Below are 19,657 nucleotides of genomic sequence, written 5' to 3'. Positions count from 1 at the left end.
ATCATATCAGAAATGGATAGAGTCTGCACAGCAGCATCCACTGTGACTTCTCCAAAGTTGAAGTTAAAGTCAAGGTCAGATGGACTGCTCAGAGCGGTGTTAGATCTGTGGATCACGTGCAGCTGGGAGTCTGGGAGAATCTGTGCATTGTTGAAGCACACTGATAAAGGTTTGGGGAAAATCAAGTTCACCCCAGGTCAAAGCTAAAATAATCATTGCTCATTTGCACTCATTGCATTTACTCATTGCATTTACCTCCCACTGTATACTGTTTATATACTGCTATATATGCAAATTATTTATATATTTTTGTATATTGTTTATATATGCAAATTATTTATTGTTATATACTATTATATATGCTAATTATTTGCACTGCGAAATGCACTTCTGGTTAGATGCTAACTGTATTTCGTTGCCTTGTACCCACATGTGCAGTGACAATAAAGTTGAATCTAATCTAATCTAATCTAATCTAATCTAATCTAATCTAATCTAATCTAATCTAATCAAAATGCATAAATTAGCTATAAACTTAGAATAATTAACATGGAAAAGGGATGGTGACTGACATACCCATGATGTTTTCTCAACATGAAAATGTTTCACACTGAAAACTGTTTAAAAAACCAAAACATAATGATATGGATAAGACACCCATTTTATATATTTCATATTAAAGCTGAATGAGAAATAAATGTAAAATTAAAATATAATAAAGTCCCAAACTTTCCACCAAAGAAAAATAGGTGGAGCGTTTTGACTTGAGGAGTGATTTCATTCATACAAATCAACAGTTAATGTTTAAGGGCCTTGTTCAGGGGCCCATCAGTGTCAGCTTGGCAGTGAGGGATTTGAACTGCCCAATGAGCTACTGATATAAAAAGAGGGGATCTTCCCCACATGCCCTTGTGTATTAGCCTCCACAAGGGGATTACTGAAGACTTTCTAAACCATATTTAGAAACTCCATATTTAGGACTCCACTAGATCCCTGAAGGTGTGCTGTGGTATCTGGTACCAAGATGTAAGTAGCAGATCCTTTAAGTCTTCCATGGGCCCCACCTCACAACTTACAATACTTAAAGTACTATTACAGGAATTAAAGGATATTTACAGGAATTAAACAATACTTTTAATAGATACTGACCACTGCAGGCCGGGAACACCCCACAAGAGCTGCAGTTTTGGAGATGCTCTGATCCAGTCGTCTAGCCATCACAATTTGGCCCTTCATCAATCTCGCACAAATCCTTACGCTTGAACATTCGTCCTGACTTTAACACATCGATTTTGAGGACAAAATGTTCACTTGCTGCCTAATATATCCCACCCACTAACAGGTGCCATGATGAGAAGATAATCATTGTTATTCACCTCACCTCTCACTGCTTATAATGTTATGCCTGATCGATGTATGTGTATATATTCACAGTTAACACCAAGAGATTTTTTTTTTGTCAGGTGGAAATTTAAAAATCGTCCCATCTAAATTCACCGTATGTAGTCGTACACAGAAAGTGAAACACCAACTTGGAGATAACAGTTATTTATAGCAGACAGCGTTGGTGCCCAATCTGGCAACCCTGTGTGAGTTGAAGTTCAGCAGCGCGCAGAGAGCAGGGCGCAGTGTTCAGCCGCAGCAGTGTCACAGAAGTGAAAGAGGAAGGAAGGAGTTTGTTCTGTGTGCTAGCAGGAAGATTGCGAGTTTTGTAAAACAAGCTTCTTTTTTTTTTATTTTAGTGCTTGTTTTGTTTAGCCCAAGTGGAAGAAATGGCGAGGCTGAGCGAGCACGGGATTCGACTCAGCTCTGTGCGTATTTTGTTTTAATTGCACGTCTGTTTTTATTACAAATACATGATCATGTGCTGCATTACAGGTTTTTGTATTTTTTGTGGTTGCAGATGAGCCCATCGTACCTGAACAGCAACTCCACCAGTCACACGTGGCCGTTCAGTGCTGTCGCAGAGTTAATAGGTAAGACATCATGCTGTTTTTGGTCCCTCATTAAATCAAATATGAACTTTTCTTGCGAGTTTTGTTACAGATTAGATCGACGCCCTACAGATCTAGGTTTTTTTTTTCTTTTTCTTTTTCTTTTTCTTTCTTTTTTTTTTTTTTTTTGCATTTACTGAACTACCATATAGTACACCATTAAGGGTAGTTATAGTGATATACTAGCCTGGTGTTGTTTATTTGGTGTGCGTTTGGTACAGACCTCAGCATCGGCTCGGCGGAAACTGAGCACCTGTTGCGCATACGGTCGGTCGATGACCTGCATGCTTTAAACACTACCAAACACAGCAAAACACTCTGCTTTTAATATCATAAAGCAACAGGTCATTCACCTCAGTTGAAAAAGTATGAATTTTGGTTCTTGAAAAGGTTATCTTGCATCTCTCTCTCTCTCTCTCTCTCTCTCTCCCTCCCCTCACCTCTTTGTCTCCTCTGCTGGATGCTCTTTCTCCTCTCTTTCCCTTTCCATTCTCCAAATCTTCTCCTTTCCCATTTCCCCCCATTCCCATTTATATATATATATATATAACTACATATTTTAATGCATTTGTAACTATTTACATGGTCATCCGGTTTCCTCCTGGTTCTCAGGCTTCCTCCCACTGTGTTCAAAATACAGACATGTAGGCAGATTGGGTTTGTGTGTGTGTGTGTGTGTGAATTTTTCAACCCTTATTTGACACCACAGTCATACATCTATTACCCACAACCAGGGGCGGACTTAACCAATAAGTGAGGTAAGCAGCCGCTTAGGATCCCCGGGAATTAGGGGGCCCCGACCAATACCAAGAACCCTATATAAATCGTATAGTACTTATTACTTTTCATTATATATTGTATGGTCTGTCTATAACCATTAAGATTTTAACGTTATTATTACATCTTTTGAAATGTGGGGCCCCTCATGATTCATGAATAGTGGAGCGTTCCTATTGTACTGCACATGCGCGAGATTCCCATACCTGGAATCGCTTAGGGCCCCCAAATCACTGAGTCCGCCCCTGCCCACAACTCATGTTATGTTTTCCCATTACGGTCCTTTTCTTCTCTCATCTTTTTCATCTTTTATCATTTTCCTTCTCTACTAGTTTGCCAAATTTCATTCTTGCTACCTGACCTTTTCCTTAACTTTTAACCTTAACTTTTCTACTCAGATGTACTTTTTTCCCTCTCTAATAAGTATTTCCTGTCCTTGTGCGTATATCTCTTCTTCTAGAATTAGGCATTATAAGGTTAGTGTTGTGATAACGCCACTTTTCTGAGATGTTGCCGGTATCATTGGACAGGTTAAAACTTTGTTTGGAAGCTGCTGATTAGATGTTTGTTAGGTTTTGTGTTTAATCTTTAAAGATGCTGGGATGTCAGGTTTTGGAATGTCACCCACTCTGGTAGAAAAATACAATTGCAAGAAAATGCAAAAGCAAACAACATCTTCCATTAGCCACTAACTGGTTTTTCATGGGTTGTTTAGCAAAAAAAAAAAAAAAAACCTTTTCACAGAGTTACGATACTGATTCCACAATGAATATAAATCGTCAGACTTCCATCTTTTTAGTCACTCGTTTCCCACCAAATTAGAGAACAAATACATGCCATATACCTAGAAAAGCTCAATTCAGTTTCACTCACTCTCTGAGTCTCTGTTTGTCCTGTGTAGCTGTCAGCTCTTGCCTGTCACTGTGTAGCTGGACTTCTTTCTTGCCAAAGATTAAGGTGAGATGAAACATAGTTGTCACAAATAGACCTACATGCAAAAAGTTGGAAGAACAGTTGTTGAGATATCAGATCACATGACTAATTGATAAGCAAATAAACTACATTGAATGTCTGTGGGAGTGGGAAATAGAATTGCTAAGAATTCATTCAACAGTGTGAAGATTCTGTATTCAATTATCTAGCTATTTTAGTAACCCATGCTAAGTAAAAGCAACCAGATTCACAGGTCTGCTGATGAAAAATTATGATCTCATGACGCTTTCTCACAATATAAACAACAAAAAATATGACTGGACTGTTACGCACTTTATTTAAATCTCTTATAACATTATTTTAGCCCAAATATTATTGCAGTGGCTCTTGAGATTCGGTAAAATTATTTTAGATTTCCGCTTCATCTCCATCAGTTAGCCAGTTGTCCCTTAAACCCTTATCTTATACAAGAGTCTATAAAGACACTCTGGTTACACCATGTAACATAAGTAGACATCAGAATTCAACTTTTTTTTCTCCATATGATTATTTCTTGATATTTCTATTGTCTCTATTCTTTATTTTTACTAGTTTATTCATATCCACAGTCTAAGAGGGAACAGGCCTGGTTTTCATCTTACTGCAAGTCGTGTACTGTATATAGCTGTATAAAAGAATTTATAGTAGTTACTTTTGTCACTATTCTGTGCTTTTTTTAGTTAGGTAACAGAAAGATATTCAAATTACCTAACCAACAACACAAGTCTGACATGTCGCAGTTGGACATGTGCACCTGTTTGAGTGATTCATTCCTGAAAACGAATTTTGTCATGATCTTGCTGCTTTCTATGTACAGTACCTCCCATCTATCTGTCCGTTAATTCTTTTAAAAAAGAAATGAGATCAGAGTCAGATACTTGTGTTTCAGTGTTTATTGTGTATATTTTCAGTCAGACCTCATTGCTATATGACTCAGAAACTGCAATGCACTCACTGTGACTCACAGTTATTTGTTCCTCCTCATGGCTGTTTGTAGAACAGTGTTTCAAAGTGATATGAGTGGCCGAAAAAAGAGTTTATTGACACTGTTCTCCAAGCTTTGTGTGTGTTTGACATAAGAAATAGTCTGCTAGGTTACATAATTTACTAATAAATGTGTGTCATAAGAGTCAGCCATTAACTTTACTGTCTTTCTGTCTGGTAGATAACGCATCTGATCCCGGGGTCACAGCCAAGCAGATCTGGATCGATGTGGTCACTGTAAAAGAGGAGCTATGTCTTAGCTTTACAGATAATGGCAGTGGGATGACGCCAAGTAAACTACACAAGATGCTCAGGTGGGTCAGGAAACACTTTCAACACATCCCAAACCTCTTTCTTTAAACATATTTAGGTCAGATATCATTTAGATGAGCTCTCAGTTTGATCAAAGTGTATGTAGTCCAGACTGGTCCTGTAGAAATTCTTTCTATTTTCCTAATAACAGACTAATAACTGCTATAAGCATTATAAATGCTTTCTTTTATATTGATTACATATCCTTTTTTTGTGTTATAGCATGTATCCACTTGCTTATATATCAGTTCTATTATCTAACATTACTCTTGATTTTAACATAGAAGGATATGCCTATGAGGAATTGATACGATTTTCCGCGTTTCAGTTAACTAACTATAGAAACTATACAAGAACAGAGATAAACATGATAGTGTTAAAAGCTGCTGCAAACATGAATTCATATAGATTTGAACGTGAACTTGTAATAAAATAATAATAACAATTATAGTAAAGCATCCAGTGGTAAGCCATCAATCATTAGAGGAAAAGTACTGAGGGTGTTTCTGTGCTTTATACTTCAGGTTAGAGTACTAAACTCACAGAATCACAGAACACCCACCCAGCATTTCTATAAACTTATAAATGATTGAATAAACTATATGCTGTAGATATATATTCAGTTCTAAGTGATTGCAGTTAATTGAATAAGTGGTAAGCCAGTTGTCTAATGGACTTGTCGAGAAATGCAGACTTTTATTTTATAAGGTGCGAAAGAAACAACCGAATGGGGAATAGAAAATAAAAGAGCAAAACATACAAACAATGAGCAGGGCTAAGGAATGTGAAATGACAAACAACACACCGTATCAACAGACAACGGTGTATACAGAAAGCAGAACTTAAATAGAGAGGGGAAACGTAGATCAGGTGTGAGAGACAACATGCAGGGGCTGATGGGAAATATAGCCAAGCCTTTTTCTGCCTAATCATGACACCAGTTTACATTATTCTCATTTGTTAAAGGTCTACAAGCAGTGTTTATGATCCAGATACCTGGAATGTATGTTTGTCTTGCAAATATATTCTTTATTTACCTCATGACTTGGTTAAAACATGATTCTGTTCATTACTGTAGTGATGTAGACATTCCTCTTTTATGTGCCCTTGATGGAATACAGACCATTTGCATGTTATATTTGTTGCAACTTTTTTGTTTAGCTTTATCTGTTTAGGTTTTGGATTACAGCCTCTTTGTCTTTCTCTCTATATATATAGCTTTGGTTTCACAGAGAAAGGATCTGGTAAAGGCACTCACCAGGCCATAGGGATCTATGGTAACGGCTTCAAATCAGGATCGATGCGACTGGGGCGTGATGCTCTGATCTTCACTAAGAATGGAGGATGTCAGAGTGTTGGCATGCTCTCGCAGACCTTCCTGCATGCCATTAAAGCTCAGGCTGTCATTGTACCTATAGCACCATTCAACCAACAGACTAATATCCTTTATAAGCAGGAGACATACTTTATACCTTATATACAGCATATAATTGATATACATTTTGTTATAGTTATATACTCATATTTCTGGCATTTTGCAGAAGCCCTTATCCAGAGCAAATCATTTTATACAACTGAGCAATTGAGGGTTAAAGGCCTTGCTCAAGGGCCCAGCAGTGGCATCTTGGGGGACCTGGTATTCAAACTCACAACCTTCCAATGAGTAACCCAACACCTTAACCTCTGAGCTACCATAGGCTTTATTATTTGTGTATCTTATATATCAGATCTGTCATCTCTTTTCAGTTTCGATGCTGAAATACACGCTAATGCAGCTGAGAGGCAGCAGAGCTATAGGCTTATTAAATAGAAACATGTTTCTGTATAAAATGTAAGTTTAACATATAATAATAATAATATTAACTCATGTTTGAGAATAAATGTTTGAAATAGTGAATCAGTTTTTCATCCCTTTTTCTTTTCTAAAGTAACAAAAAAAAGTGATGTGATGTGATTGGTGGCTTTGTGTTCTGTTTCCAGTGTATTAAGTATAATGTAGTGAAAAGTTTCCTGTGTAAGGTTTATGGGGTGAAATTTAGTGCCATCATAAGTAACTCAAGTAAAATATTAATATGTAAACTGGAGTAATTGAATACTAAAATGATTTGTTTCTATGTAATGTCTAACTTAATGCTTTTCCCCAACACATCCCTTCTTCAGCACCAGATGCCATTAGTCTAAAACTGAGGCACTGAAAAATGTCAGGAGCGAAGAATATGAGAGACCATGTCAAAGGAAGAAAGAAACGCTTTACTGAAGATTCCTCCTGCTTGCCATCCTTCCTTAACTTTGGTTCCCTTACAGTCTTTGGTAATCACAGAGGATTCAGAGGCCAGTCTGAGAGCCATTCTCACACACTCTCTCTTCCAGTCAGAGTCTGAACTACAGCAACAGCTCGACTCCATCCCAGGCAAGAAGGGCACCAAGATCCTCATCTGGAACATACGCAGGTAAAAAACAAACAAACAAGCAACTGAATGAGCTGCTAGTTACAGCAACATAAGCTCATTACAAATGCCCATACACATATCCTCATCTCATCTACATCTTAGTAATCTGACGAATATATATATATACATATATATATATATATATGTATTATATATGTATTTATATATATATATATATATATATAAACATCTATTGGGTTGGAAGTCATTTAGAAATGTGAATTAACAGACAAACCTGCTTCGGAGGAGCAAGGTCTAAACTCTGCCCAAATCTTTAAACTCTACCTAATCTTTAAGATTTTTTTAAAAACTTTTTACAATTTCCTTAATGACTTTATCCTTTTACTGAAACGCTTAGCTTTTAGTTATTTTTTAGTTTATGAAAAAATATTTGAGCTTCCGAAAACGTTTCAGCAAGAAAACCATTTCCTTAAAACAACATCATTTTCAATCCTTTCCCCTTTTTCATATCTGTTATTTTGTTAAACAAATCATGTTTATCTGGTGTAACTCATTATCATGATTTGAATATGGACTGCACACAGTGGTTTCATGTAAACAGTGCAGCACTGGTTTACTCTAACAAACTGTACGGAAAAGAACTTGTGTAAAGGTGTACTGTTTGTAGCTGTAGGATCCTCACCAGTCTGTTATAATAATGAGGCAGTTTCTTTTTTAACCACTTACCTTTTTACGAAGGTTTGGTTCAGTCAGCGTCCTCTTAAACTGGTTTGGCATTATATAAGATGCATTTAGGTTAGTCTTTGTGTTCGTTAAAATACAGAAGTTAATAATGTTAGCTGCTTCAAAACCTGAATGAATCCCTGAGTTTTGATGTAAGGAGATTTAAATGATGGAGTAAGCAACTGATTTTGTGCCGTTACTTATAGGAACAAAGACGGGAAGCCCGAGTTTGACTTTGATGCCGATGAGGAGGACATTCGCCTGCCAGAGATCCGCTCAGAGGAGATGGAGGGAAAAGCAAAGAGACGTTACTCTGCACCTCACAGAGCTGACCATATCATCCCAGAGATGGATTACTCTCTCAGAGTGAGTGAAGGGTAGATGCGATCAGAGCAATTGAAAACAACACACATGAAGACTTAACAAATGTAACTTTTTCTTTTTTTCTGTCACCGTTTTCTCTCTCAGGCATATCTCAGCATTCTGTATCTGAAACCCAGGATTCAGATCATCCTCAGAGGGAAGAAAGTTCAGACCAAACTAGTGGCGAAGAGTCTGTCCATGATCGAAAATGATGTTTATAAACCACAATTCATTGTATCCTTATACAAGGGGCTTTTTCTTTCTGAGTATTCTTTCCTTTGTATACTGAGAAGGCATTCCATCTCCTCTGCAGATCTCAGCATACTTTTCCTTTCCTATTGTTAAACTTGACCAGGAACAGGAAGTTCACTGGATGTTTAGAAATCAGATTTTAAAAATCAGGTTAGAAATCAGGTTACACTTGACTAAGCAAACAGTCTCATGTTTCAACAAAAAAAAAAAAAACCCCTTACCAGTCTGGGAGGGAAAAAGGGCTAAGGCCAGGTTTATACTTTATTCATGACTAGGTATGCACTTGTAGACACAACAGTTTCACAGTTGTTGAGATGGTTTGCTGCATCTTAATTTGAAACCCAAGACCTTACAATTGGAAGTTTTAAATGATCTAAAGATCCAGACGAGTACATACTCGGCAAGTACATACTTAGGATTTAAGGCTACAGGAGAGGTTTTTAAAACTCACACACAAAACATTTTATAGGAAATTGTCTTAGTGTTAATATTAAAAAAAGATCTGTCTACAATGGATGCAGTTTGAGACACAGCCCTATTGCAATATGGACACAATCAACGTGTCATATAGATGCAGGATGCACACATGTTGCATGCACATTCTAAATGGAGCACACCAGGAGGAAAGTGCTGCATACATTCAAAATGAGACCATAAAGATGAACCATGATTCATTTGCATCGCTCTGTATTAGTATGAGAGAGGAATGAAGTACCTCATACCCAGTAAGAGCATGCTCACTTCTTCACTCATTCACGTTTGATACAATTGGCTCAGATGTGATGCAGGTGAAACTGACTCAGGCGTTAATACTCACCATAGGAGACGGACTTGAATTTTTGCATTTTCCTTAACCTCGGCTGAATCAGAATGAACGAGTGAAGATTACCTTTGGCTTTAACCATAAAAACAAAGATCATTACGGCATCATGATGTACCACAACAACAGACTCATCAAGTCTTATGAGAAAGTTGGCTGCCAGATCAAGGTATTGAATGTAATTCTCATATAATCACACAGCAAGGATTTCTCCTTTTAGCCAATATGGGCTTCTTTCCTATATAACAACAGAATATTTGAACTCTTAACCTTTTGTATTTGATTCTTCCCCTCTGGCAGTCGTCTGGCCTGAGGTCTGGAGTGGGTGTTATCGGAGTAATTGAGTGTAACTTTCTGAAACCAGCTCACAACAAGCAGGATTTTGAGTACACAAAAGAGTACAGGTAAACTGATACTCGCTATATCACTGTCTCTGCTTTTACTAAACACACCTGACACTTGATGATTTAAAATCTTGCCATACAGGAATTCCGCTCATAAAAATACACCTACAGGACATGATGTTACTGCTGACATGATGTTACCTTTGGCATAGACTAAAAACATTCAGCTTTGTATATTATGCTGTCGTTTTCCCCTCAGACTCACAATGGCTGCCCTCGGCAACAAACTTAACGACTATTGGCGGGAGAAAAAGGAAAAGAAAGCGAAAGAGAGAGCATTCCGAGCGCTGGAGAGAAAAAGCGTAGAAGGAAACACTGAGGATTATGACGAGAGTGAGGAGGAGGAAGAGGAGGATGAAAAAGAAGAAGAGGAAAGAGCGTAAGCTGAACGAAGAGTTTGAAAGCATGTGCCGACTAATTACACACACTGTACAGGAAGTCCTTAAACAGAGCACCCTTTATGCAAAGTGCTACAACACAGTAAATGCAAAACAATACATGATACCAAGTTATATATACACACACACACATACACACATAAGTAAGAGACATCTACTGGGCTGCTTAGTAAAAAGAGAACAGCCTTTCATGAAAGAATTTTTCTGTTAAACCACATAGCTTATGTGTCTGCATAAAGTGCTCACACATTTTCTCCCCTCTCTCTCTCTCTCTCTCTCTCTCTCACTCTCTCTCTCACTCTCTCCCACACACTCTTTCTCACACACACACACACAAAAACAACAGACCTCTAGAACTGTCTGGTAGTGATAAAAAGACGGAAACAGTTCAGTCAGGTCTGCATTTGAGTTGTGACCTGAAACCGGAAGAAAGAGCAGGAACCTTATCAGTAAATCAACTCATAGAGACAGCCGATGGTTGTACAGCACTCACTGAAGCGTGTGATGATATCTGGCTTAAGTTTATTGCCCTAACATAGACAATATGAGCTTATTTCTTTTCAAGTTTATCTGGGGTGCAGGAACAGCTCTGCCTGCTTTGGGTTGAACGGGAACGTACAACATGTTAATGTTAAACAGGATTGTTTATTACAATGAATCTAGGTTTATTGCACATTGTTTTTTTTTTTTAAATACACACCAAATAGTGTGTGCTCTTCAGAGTTTAAATGAAAATATAATCAATCCTGTGTTATGTTAAATAATTGCATGTTTTAAATGCTAAATATACAAAGAGCAAACAGAGAAACTTACGTATGTGATGTGATTAAGATGCAGATGATATCTGACAATAGCCAAGCAGCTGACTTTAACTAAGCTCACCACTATCACAATTTATACATACATTATATATAAATATTCATAACTGAGGAAGTCGTAAATTTTGATCACAGCTCTAGGGCTGGAGCTGAAATGCTGTTCAGACTGAAAAGCAGCACACTTGTGCACACTTTATTTATTTATTTTTCAGGAATGTGATTTGGCTGCAGTGTGATGACTGTATGAAGTGGAGGGGTATTCCCAGACACCTGTTCAAAAATAACATTCCTGAGCAGTTCACCTGCAGCCAGCACCCTATCGGTCGCCTGAGGTCAGCGCTAACACTGAATTCCTGCGAATTTCTGATCAGCCAGACCCAACACAGACCCAAAATGATCTGTTATCCTTATGTTCTAATCACTATTTATCAATATTATCACAATACATTAATATTATAACACACACTTGCTAGCCACTTTAATAGGAACACTTTTTAGCTATCCATGCAGTCCATGCAGTTATCAGTCAATCTGCATAAAATCAAGCAGGTTCAAGGCAAGAGATTCATTTAGTGTTCATAGCAAACGATACTGAAAATATGATCTCACCAGTTTGGGTTCTATATCTAAATAATTTTAGGCATTCTGCTGCCATGTGATTCGTATGTTGGACAATTGCAAGAAAGAGCAGGGGAGTAGACATTCCTGTTTAAAACATGATGTTTATTTAATGCAGTAGTTCATCTGACTCATTACATAGTCATTTAACAGTACCAGTTTTCAAAAGAGTCATAACACCTTTTACACATAATAATGTTGTTGAAATAACTTTTGGTAGCGTTCCAGAGAACAAAAGGTAAAACCTTGCTTAGTGTTTAAAGTTTATATACTTCGATTTTAATTCCGTTTACTTAAAGAACTCCTCTCCTGAACTACATCTTATGTTTATACCTCGAAAATATATACATATTTTCTGCTCTTACATATAACAAGCAGCTAAATGGAGTATGATGTTATTATGTTGTTCTCTCAAAGGAGCTGCTTAGTGCCTGAGGAAGCTGAGGAGCCTGAGGATGAGCTGACACCGAGCTATGAGAAAACACACAAAAAGCAGTAATGACTTCACAACAGCCAAAGTTCATGTGTTTGTATTTTTGTGTGTGTGTGTGTGTGTATGTGTGCGAGAGAGAGAGAGAGAGAGAGAGAGAGGCCCTGGACAGACTGTGGCATGGTCGGGTTACTGTTGTACCACATCCTGAGCACTCAACTGTGAAAACAGTGTAAAACAAACCACATGTCATTTTCTGCATTTAAATGATATGTAGCTCTTCTCTTGCATTTATAAATTTGTCACAGATCAGCATCGTCAAGTTACAATAGCTTGACTAGCATCCCAGTCCCAATTTGACACCGCTTTGCTACATTCTTTAGCCACAAACGAATTGATTTTCACTTTGACTCTAAACACATTCAGAGTGAGGAATCTCCAGCAGTGCGACGTGTAGCTTTAATAATGCGTCTTCTGTTTGTTTTTGTATTTACAGAGAAGTTTGGGCCAAGCGAAGAGGAAAATCAGTGGAGGTGAGTAGACTGAATACACACACACACACATACATACACAAATGTGTCTTACTATCCGCAAACTGGCCTTCTGTTAATGATGTTTGTCTAACTTGAACACTAACCTGAGTAAGCCAAAGCAAATGCTTTTTTTAAATAGAAGTTTGGGCTCCTGAGTGGTGCAAACATAAAAGCTTTCACCGTTATTGTTAGGAGATGCTACAGCTATCTGTGAGCTCATGTATGTGGAAAAGGGCAGACAGCACTTTCCTCTGAGTGTGTTACACTACCTTGTGATGCAGCATGAGCAGCAGTTAGAAACGATGCTGCTGCCAGGGTTCACATATTAGCCTCCACCCTTCCTGTTTGGTTGTTGTCATGTGATAGGGGAGAGCTGGTTGGTTAATATGAAATGACAGGTAACCAAATTTTTGGTAATCAGAAGGAACAAAATAAAACGACATAAAAATGAATTTTTTCATTTTCTCGACAAGGTCAAAACACCAACAGGAGATAAAACTTTCTCTCGCTCTCTCTGTCTCTCTCTTTCTATCTCTCTCTCTTTCTTCCTTTCATACCCACAACATCTCTTTTGTTCTTACTCTCTGTCTCTCTTTCTCTCTCACACACACACACACACACAAGAACAGAAGTAAATGCTGTAGAAATCTGCTATAGTTTTGAATATCCTCTTTAAGCATGCAAATACAAGGAAGCCAGTCAGGAATATCATTGCACTGCTGATGGAAGTTAGTCTCACTTTCTCTTTTAGATTGTATGGAAAAATTCAAGTGAGACACAGAAGTGATATAATGAGAGCCCAACAATTTGAATTCCTAGTGTAATATTCAGTTAAAACAGTAATCATGTTGATTTTGGGGGTTCTTTTTTTGTATTGTTTGTTTTTGTATTGTTTTGATAAGAAAAGATAAGTGAAATAACCCAAATGAATCTCACCCAAATCTTGCTTTGCATTTTATGTGTTGATCAACATAGTACTTCAATAGCCAACAGATAGAAAGGCACAAAGTGGCTACAATGGTTTATGAGACATGCTAACTGGGAATGCCCTAATCCTTCATGCCTCACCCACTTCTTCTGATATTTTATGGACTGAGTTTGTATACTGGAACTAATCAATTATTTGATTGAAGTCTATTTAATCGCACAGCCTCCCCAAAATGCATTATTTTTATATAACAGTCCAGTCTGGAGTGTGTTACTCTGCTTATAGCAATTTGCCATTTTAAAGTTTCATTTGTTAATGAAAAGCACCACACACCTTCTATCAACTGTAAGCTCCTTTGTCCTGAAGCTGGGAACTTTGCAAAGCACTGTGTACAAAGTGCCTACAACACTCCTTCTATAATAACTGTATATTCAATAAATATGTCTCTAACAAAACGTCATTATATCAGTGATTATATATTTTACATGTACATGTTATTAAACCCTTTTATTATTAGTCATAGGACAGGCGGAGCATCTGTCATACACGTTTCTATGAAATGAGCTGCTATTACAGAGACAAGAACATATTAGAACAAGCGCATTAACATTAACCTGTCGAATCATGTTACAGATGGAAGTAGGCTATGGTATAAAAAGGTACAATAGGACTGGAAGGCGTATAATTATGCATTGTGTGTCAGGTTGTATAGCTGGATTTTGGCTGAGTATTGTAGATCCTGTTTTGTGTCAATGCAAATCTCCACACGAGTCCACTGAAATGCCGAACTGGACCACTGAGGTCTAAAAAATATGTAAAGATATCCAAATTGCAGGCAAAACCTACATACCTAACTAACCCCACAGCCTGGCAGCACCACCCCACCCCCCATAATAAAATTAGTGTAAATTAATTAAGACTCATCTACACGTGCACACAGCCTTAACCGTGCAATCGTGCTTTTGCTTTCACTTTGTCTATAGAGGAACTGCACATACACACATGTGAAGGACTAGGAAAAAGGAAATGCAAGTACATATACAGTGTGAGAACTGGGTGAGAGTAACCACATCATAATGTATGTACGGGTGTGTTTGTTTGTATGGGGTTTGGTGGAATACAGACAGACGTCGTAGCTCAATTGATTAAATGCAGATGAGGTTACTTATATAGTCAGATTTGCTTAGATAAAGGCAAATATTTATAGGCAAATATCATGCGGTCATAAAACCACTGACAGGTGATATGACTAATTATCTTGTTACAATGGCACCTTTTTAAGAGGTGGAGTATATTAGGCAGGAAGTGAATAGTCAGTTCTCGAAGCAGGAAAAATGGGCAAGCGTAAGTATTCGATAAAGGCCAGAATGTGGTGTTAGACAACTGGATCAGAGCATTTCCAAAACTTCAGGTCTTGTGTGGTGTTCCTAGTATGCAGTGGTTAGTACCTACCTACCAAAAGTGGTCCAAGGATGGACAATCAATGATACGGTGTTACCTTCCTAAACATTGCTGCACACCACTTCATGGCAACAGTATTCCCTAATGGTCTTTCCCTGCCAAGCTGCAAAAAGTGTTCAGAAATAGTTTGAGGAGCAGGACAAGATGTTGACTTGGCCTCCACATTCCCCAGATCTGAATCTGATCTAGCATCTGTGAATTGTGATGGACAAAAAAATCAGATCCATGGACGCCCCACTGTGGAATGTACAGGACTTAAATATATGCTGGTGGCAGACACCACATCACATCTTTAGAGGTCTTGTGGAGTCCATGTCTTGTTGGGTCAGAGCTGTTTTGCCGGCACACTGCGGATCTGAACAATATTAGGCAGGTGTTTTTAATGTTATGGCTGATCCATGTACTCCCGAGTGAGTTAAATTTTATTTGTTAGATTTTCAATTTTTCAGAAGTGCAAGCCACCTATAGCTATACATTCCTAATATTCACTGTTGATCTCAGAAGGGAAAATAAACAGTATTATAAAGTCTAGACTGTTCTTCTAAGAAGCACATATTTTTCTAACATGAGCCTATTATTTAAATGTCATATATCAGAGCAGTATAATGTTTCAAATGATACCCAGATGTTAGTATTGCATCAAAAACGCATCATAAACACAAATGTGTGGATATTTAAGGACCCAGATATGTGGCATTCTGGGACAACACTTCACCTGGCTCAAGTTTGACATTATTCAGCTAGATGAAGTTCTAAAAGTTTCAGGTTTTCCTGTACTGAAACAAACAAGATATATATTTTTTTGCATTCATCTCAATCACAAGTAGAGTTTTAGCATTTTTAAAGTCTGGCAACCATCAACGTTGAAAAGGGACAAAGTTGCATGTAACAGCTTGTGACAGCTAGTATCCTATTACAAACTGAATTTATTAGTTTTGCTGGGGCAAGTAGGCATACAACACATTGGTTATAGCACGTGTGAAGATATCACACTTAGCTAACAAAGTATTAGGCTGACTAACTTTTGTACTCTAAACAAACTTGATCTTTACAGGAAGAGAGCCAAGGCAAGACTACATTTAGCTGTAGAACTGAGACAGGTCATGCTAGTCACACATTTTCTCTAATACAAAATAAATTAGACAAGCATATATACAACCCCCCCCCAACAAACACTACAACTCAGTTCATACAGAGACTCAGAGAAAAGAAAAGTTGTGTGTTTTGTGTGTGTTCACTTTATGTATATGATTTTTTTTATTTTGAACATTCTTACCGTTTTCTCACAGAGTTAATATTTATTTTGAGCTCACATTTATGTGTGCATGTGTGTGTGTTTAAGAGTGATAAAGGCCCAACACATACTGAGAGCAAAGAGGCACCTGAGCCCACCTCAGAAACCACACCGGATGAAACTGTTATTACCATCGAGACAGAGGCTGAGAGCAGAGAAGACGAATCTACACCTTCACAAAACTGGTCTGTCACCTTTATCTCAAAAATCACCTATAGCACCAGTTTTAGCTATAGTCCACACTACTGAAATGAATGTCTCAGTCTGTTTTTCATAAAATTAATGTCTATTCACACTATCTGGAGTGTATGTGATGACAAACAAAAGTTCTGAAATGTTTTGCTTTTCTTTTCTTGGGAAAAGAACCAAAAACCTGAACAGAAAAATCTTCTGTTTAACATTTTATACATATCAAGGTCAAAGAGTAGTCTGTGTCTGTAGTCACTGCATCTGAAAGTAAAGACCGAGAGATTTTTAACGGCAAAAAAAACAACAGGTCTATATTCCTGTGAAGGGTAATAGCACATGCATTACACGTGCAGTGGATGAAGATCACGTTGAGTATACCAATGTAAAGAAAGAATATGTACTCTATAGAGATTTCACCTACAGGACATGATTATTCGCAAAATGTACTCATTTTGATTCTTCATCAATTTCCAACCTCTAGCAACAAAAGAAAAGCAACATGGACAGACAATGAAATCAGCAGCAAATCACCAAAACGCACTGACTCTGAAAAAGAGATATCAACTACAACAACAGAATCAGAGGAAGAGCCAGTGGAGGAAAATCTGGAAATATTGAAGACAAAGAGCAAAAATAACCAGACCAAGAAAAATGCTAAGGATGAGAGTAAAAGTCCTGCAGTTTCTCCTGACACAGAAAGCACTGCAAACCCAACTCCTTCTGAGCAGCAAGTGGCACGAACCCCGCAGACTAAAGACCAGCCAAAACTTGCCACTGGCCCCCCAGGCTGGCCTCACCCAATCACACCCCATCCCTCCATGGCATGGTCTCACCCTCTCCCTCCTGCTCAGACTGTGGTGGTTCCTCCTCTTAGCCGTACCAGCAGGCAGCCACACACTGTGCTCCGGTTGGAGAATCCAGACCGGTCTGTACTCACTAGCAGACTGGACCAGCTGGAGCGGGAAGCCAAACGCCTCAGGAGGATCCTCGGCCTACGAGAAGCGGTCGTCCAGATGAGTCCGTTATCAGACGGGGAGGTATCAGGGTCAGCAGGAAGTGTACATGATGGGAAAACAGACTCAGGGGTGGAAACTGTGGCGACAGCTTCTGTGGCATCTAAGGTGAGAATGAACTGTGCTTTTATCCCTGTTTTAATACATACATCACACAAATTAGCACTTACTGAAAAGTCCAAGAAGGAGCAGAATTTATTATAGAGTGAATTTTGGTAGCAAATAAAATCTTGGATAAAGCAATTTCTTTGGAGATTTTTTTTTTTTACACTACATTAACCAGTGTGTTTGTCTAGCAAAAAATAACAGCTATGAATAAACATAAGATATTGACATTTCTGAACAAACATACATATGTATAAACTTTCAAACACATTTTCATTACGACTGATGATTAGATTTCATTTACACAGGCAGTTGTTTTACGCATATAAGCGCTCTAGGATAGTGTTAATAGTGATAAAGTCAGTTACTAATTTAGTTAATAATGGGGTGAAATAGGCTATTTATGTAAATAATTATAACGTTAATTACGTTATAATTAAAACTAAAGAGATTATGCTGAAGCTGGTTTAAAAAACACTGCACTGGTCCGCCTCTATCAGAACACATATTATTTCTGAACACAGAAAAAGTGGGGAGCAAAAAAGATTGAAATAACCTCAGTGCTCATGTGTTATATTTGTTCCTGCATAAAAAATTTGGGCCCTGTGTATTTTTAGAAATCAGGACCTCAGCCAGATCAGCAAAGTATTTTAAAGAGGACGGTCAGTCCTGCCGGACAACAGGAAGCACCAGTAGCCCTCGCAGATGACCTGCACTGGAGTAAAACACTGGCTAAACTGCAAAGCCAAAACCAAGCTCTGGCTACAGAGCTGAGTAAAGTTAAGAAGGAAAATGATGAACTCCAGAGCAAATTGAGACAAACGGAGAAAGAGACACGTGACAAGAGAGAGCAAAGCACCAACACACCCTCCAGCATTCACGACAGGTACGCTTGCGTATACCTGTACTAACTTTCTCTTACTAGAAAGCAATTTGTTTATTTTACCTAAACAAAAGGAATTTCTCTCTGCAGTATCGCACTGGATCGATTACGCTCTATCCGCCGGAATGTCGTGTCTCTCCTGTCTTCCATTCTGCCCAATTTGGATATGCAGGGAATCAGTTATGACACCGGGGACGTGGACAGCATCCTGCAGCAGATCATCCAGGCCAACAACCTCTGATAAATAAGCTCCAGGACAAAAGCATAGTCCAACAAGAACTCGTTTCAGTACAGCGCTTAGGGCAGAGCTCCACAGTAAGCAAGCTTACAGGCAAAGAAAGAAAGCAACTGATCTTGTTGCAGTGCTTCTAGCTGAGCTCCACAGCAAAGAGCATATCCAGGCTAGCCACGTGTACCTACAAGTAGGTTTCTATAGAGCGTAATGTAGGTCCTGTTCCTGTTACAAAGCCATCATATGTAGACTACCTTATTCCTTTACAGCAGCATTAACTCTACTATTTAACACACTGCTATTCTGTTATCATTACATATGATATGTGTCATGGTCATCATTTAAAATATGGTCGACGTTTCCTTCTTAACAATGTGATTGTTTTATATAGTGAATAAGTGAGGCAGAAGTTTTCAGATGAAATGTTCAGGACCCTTTGCAGCATATGTTGTGTGTCCAATTTTTTTTTTTTTTTTTAATCACTATGCAGAAGTTGTTTATAGTAAAAGTGACAATGATTAGGCAGTCTATGTCCAGTGTTAACTGTCAGAATATGTTGGAGCTTACACATGCTTTAAAAGAGAAACCTTTCTATGCTCAGTTGGTATCCTTCACATTGGCTTTTGTTCATACGTTTTTTCAGCAATAAAGTCTGAGGAATTTTTTAATGATTCAAACGCGAAGAAGGAGATATTTCCACGTCAGCGCCGAGTGAAACTGTGTGGACATAAACACACGAGCCA

At 38.2% G+C, this 19,657-nt stretch overlaps 1 protein-coding gene across 2 annotated transcripts; it reads left to right on the top strand.

The window, feature by feature from the left end:
* Positions 1-1,602: 1,602 nt before the first annotated feature.
* On the top strand, positions 1,603-19,632 carry zgc:152774 (uncharacterized protein LOC553526 homolog). 2 transcript variants are annotated; one of them, XM_058408871.1, is made up of 17 exons: positions 1,603-1,811; positions 1,904-1,976; positions 4,909-5,041; positions 6,258-6,479; positions 7,343-7,489; positions 8,380-8,539; positions 8,642-8,770; positions 9,658-9,777; positions 9,909-10,012; positions 10,212-10,391; positions 11,441-11,560; positions 12,264-12,341; positions 12,773-12,809; positions 16,541-16,677; positions 17,163-17,802; positions 18,417-18,685; positions 18,773-19,632. In XM_058408871.1, the coding sequence occupies exons 1-17, from the start codon at positions 1,773-1,775 to the stop codon at positions 18,921-18,923; spliced, it is 2,739 nt and encodes a 912-aa protein (XP_058264854.1). In that variant the 5' UTR covers positions 1,603-1,772; the 3' UTR covers positions 18,924-19,632. The 2 variants fall into 2 exon arrangements, with proteins under 2 accessions (XP_058264854.1, XP_058264855.1); XM_058408872.1 differs by lacking the exon at positions 11,441-11,560.
* The last annotated feature ends 25 nt before the right edge of the window (positions 19,633-19,657 follow it).

This window comes from Hemibagrus wyckioides, linkage group LG14, assembly GCF_019097595.1.
Source record: "Hemibagrus wyckioides isolate EC202008001 linkage group LG14, SWU_Hwy_1.0, whole genome shotgun sequence".
Classification (NCBI taxonomy): Eukaryota; Metazoa; Chordata; class Actinopteri; order Siluriformes; family Bagridae; genus Hemibagrus; species Hemibagrus wyckioides.
This window is presented reverse-complemented; position numbering and strand designations above follow the sequence as displayed.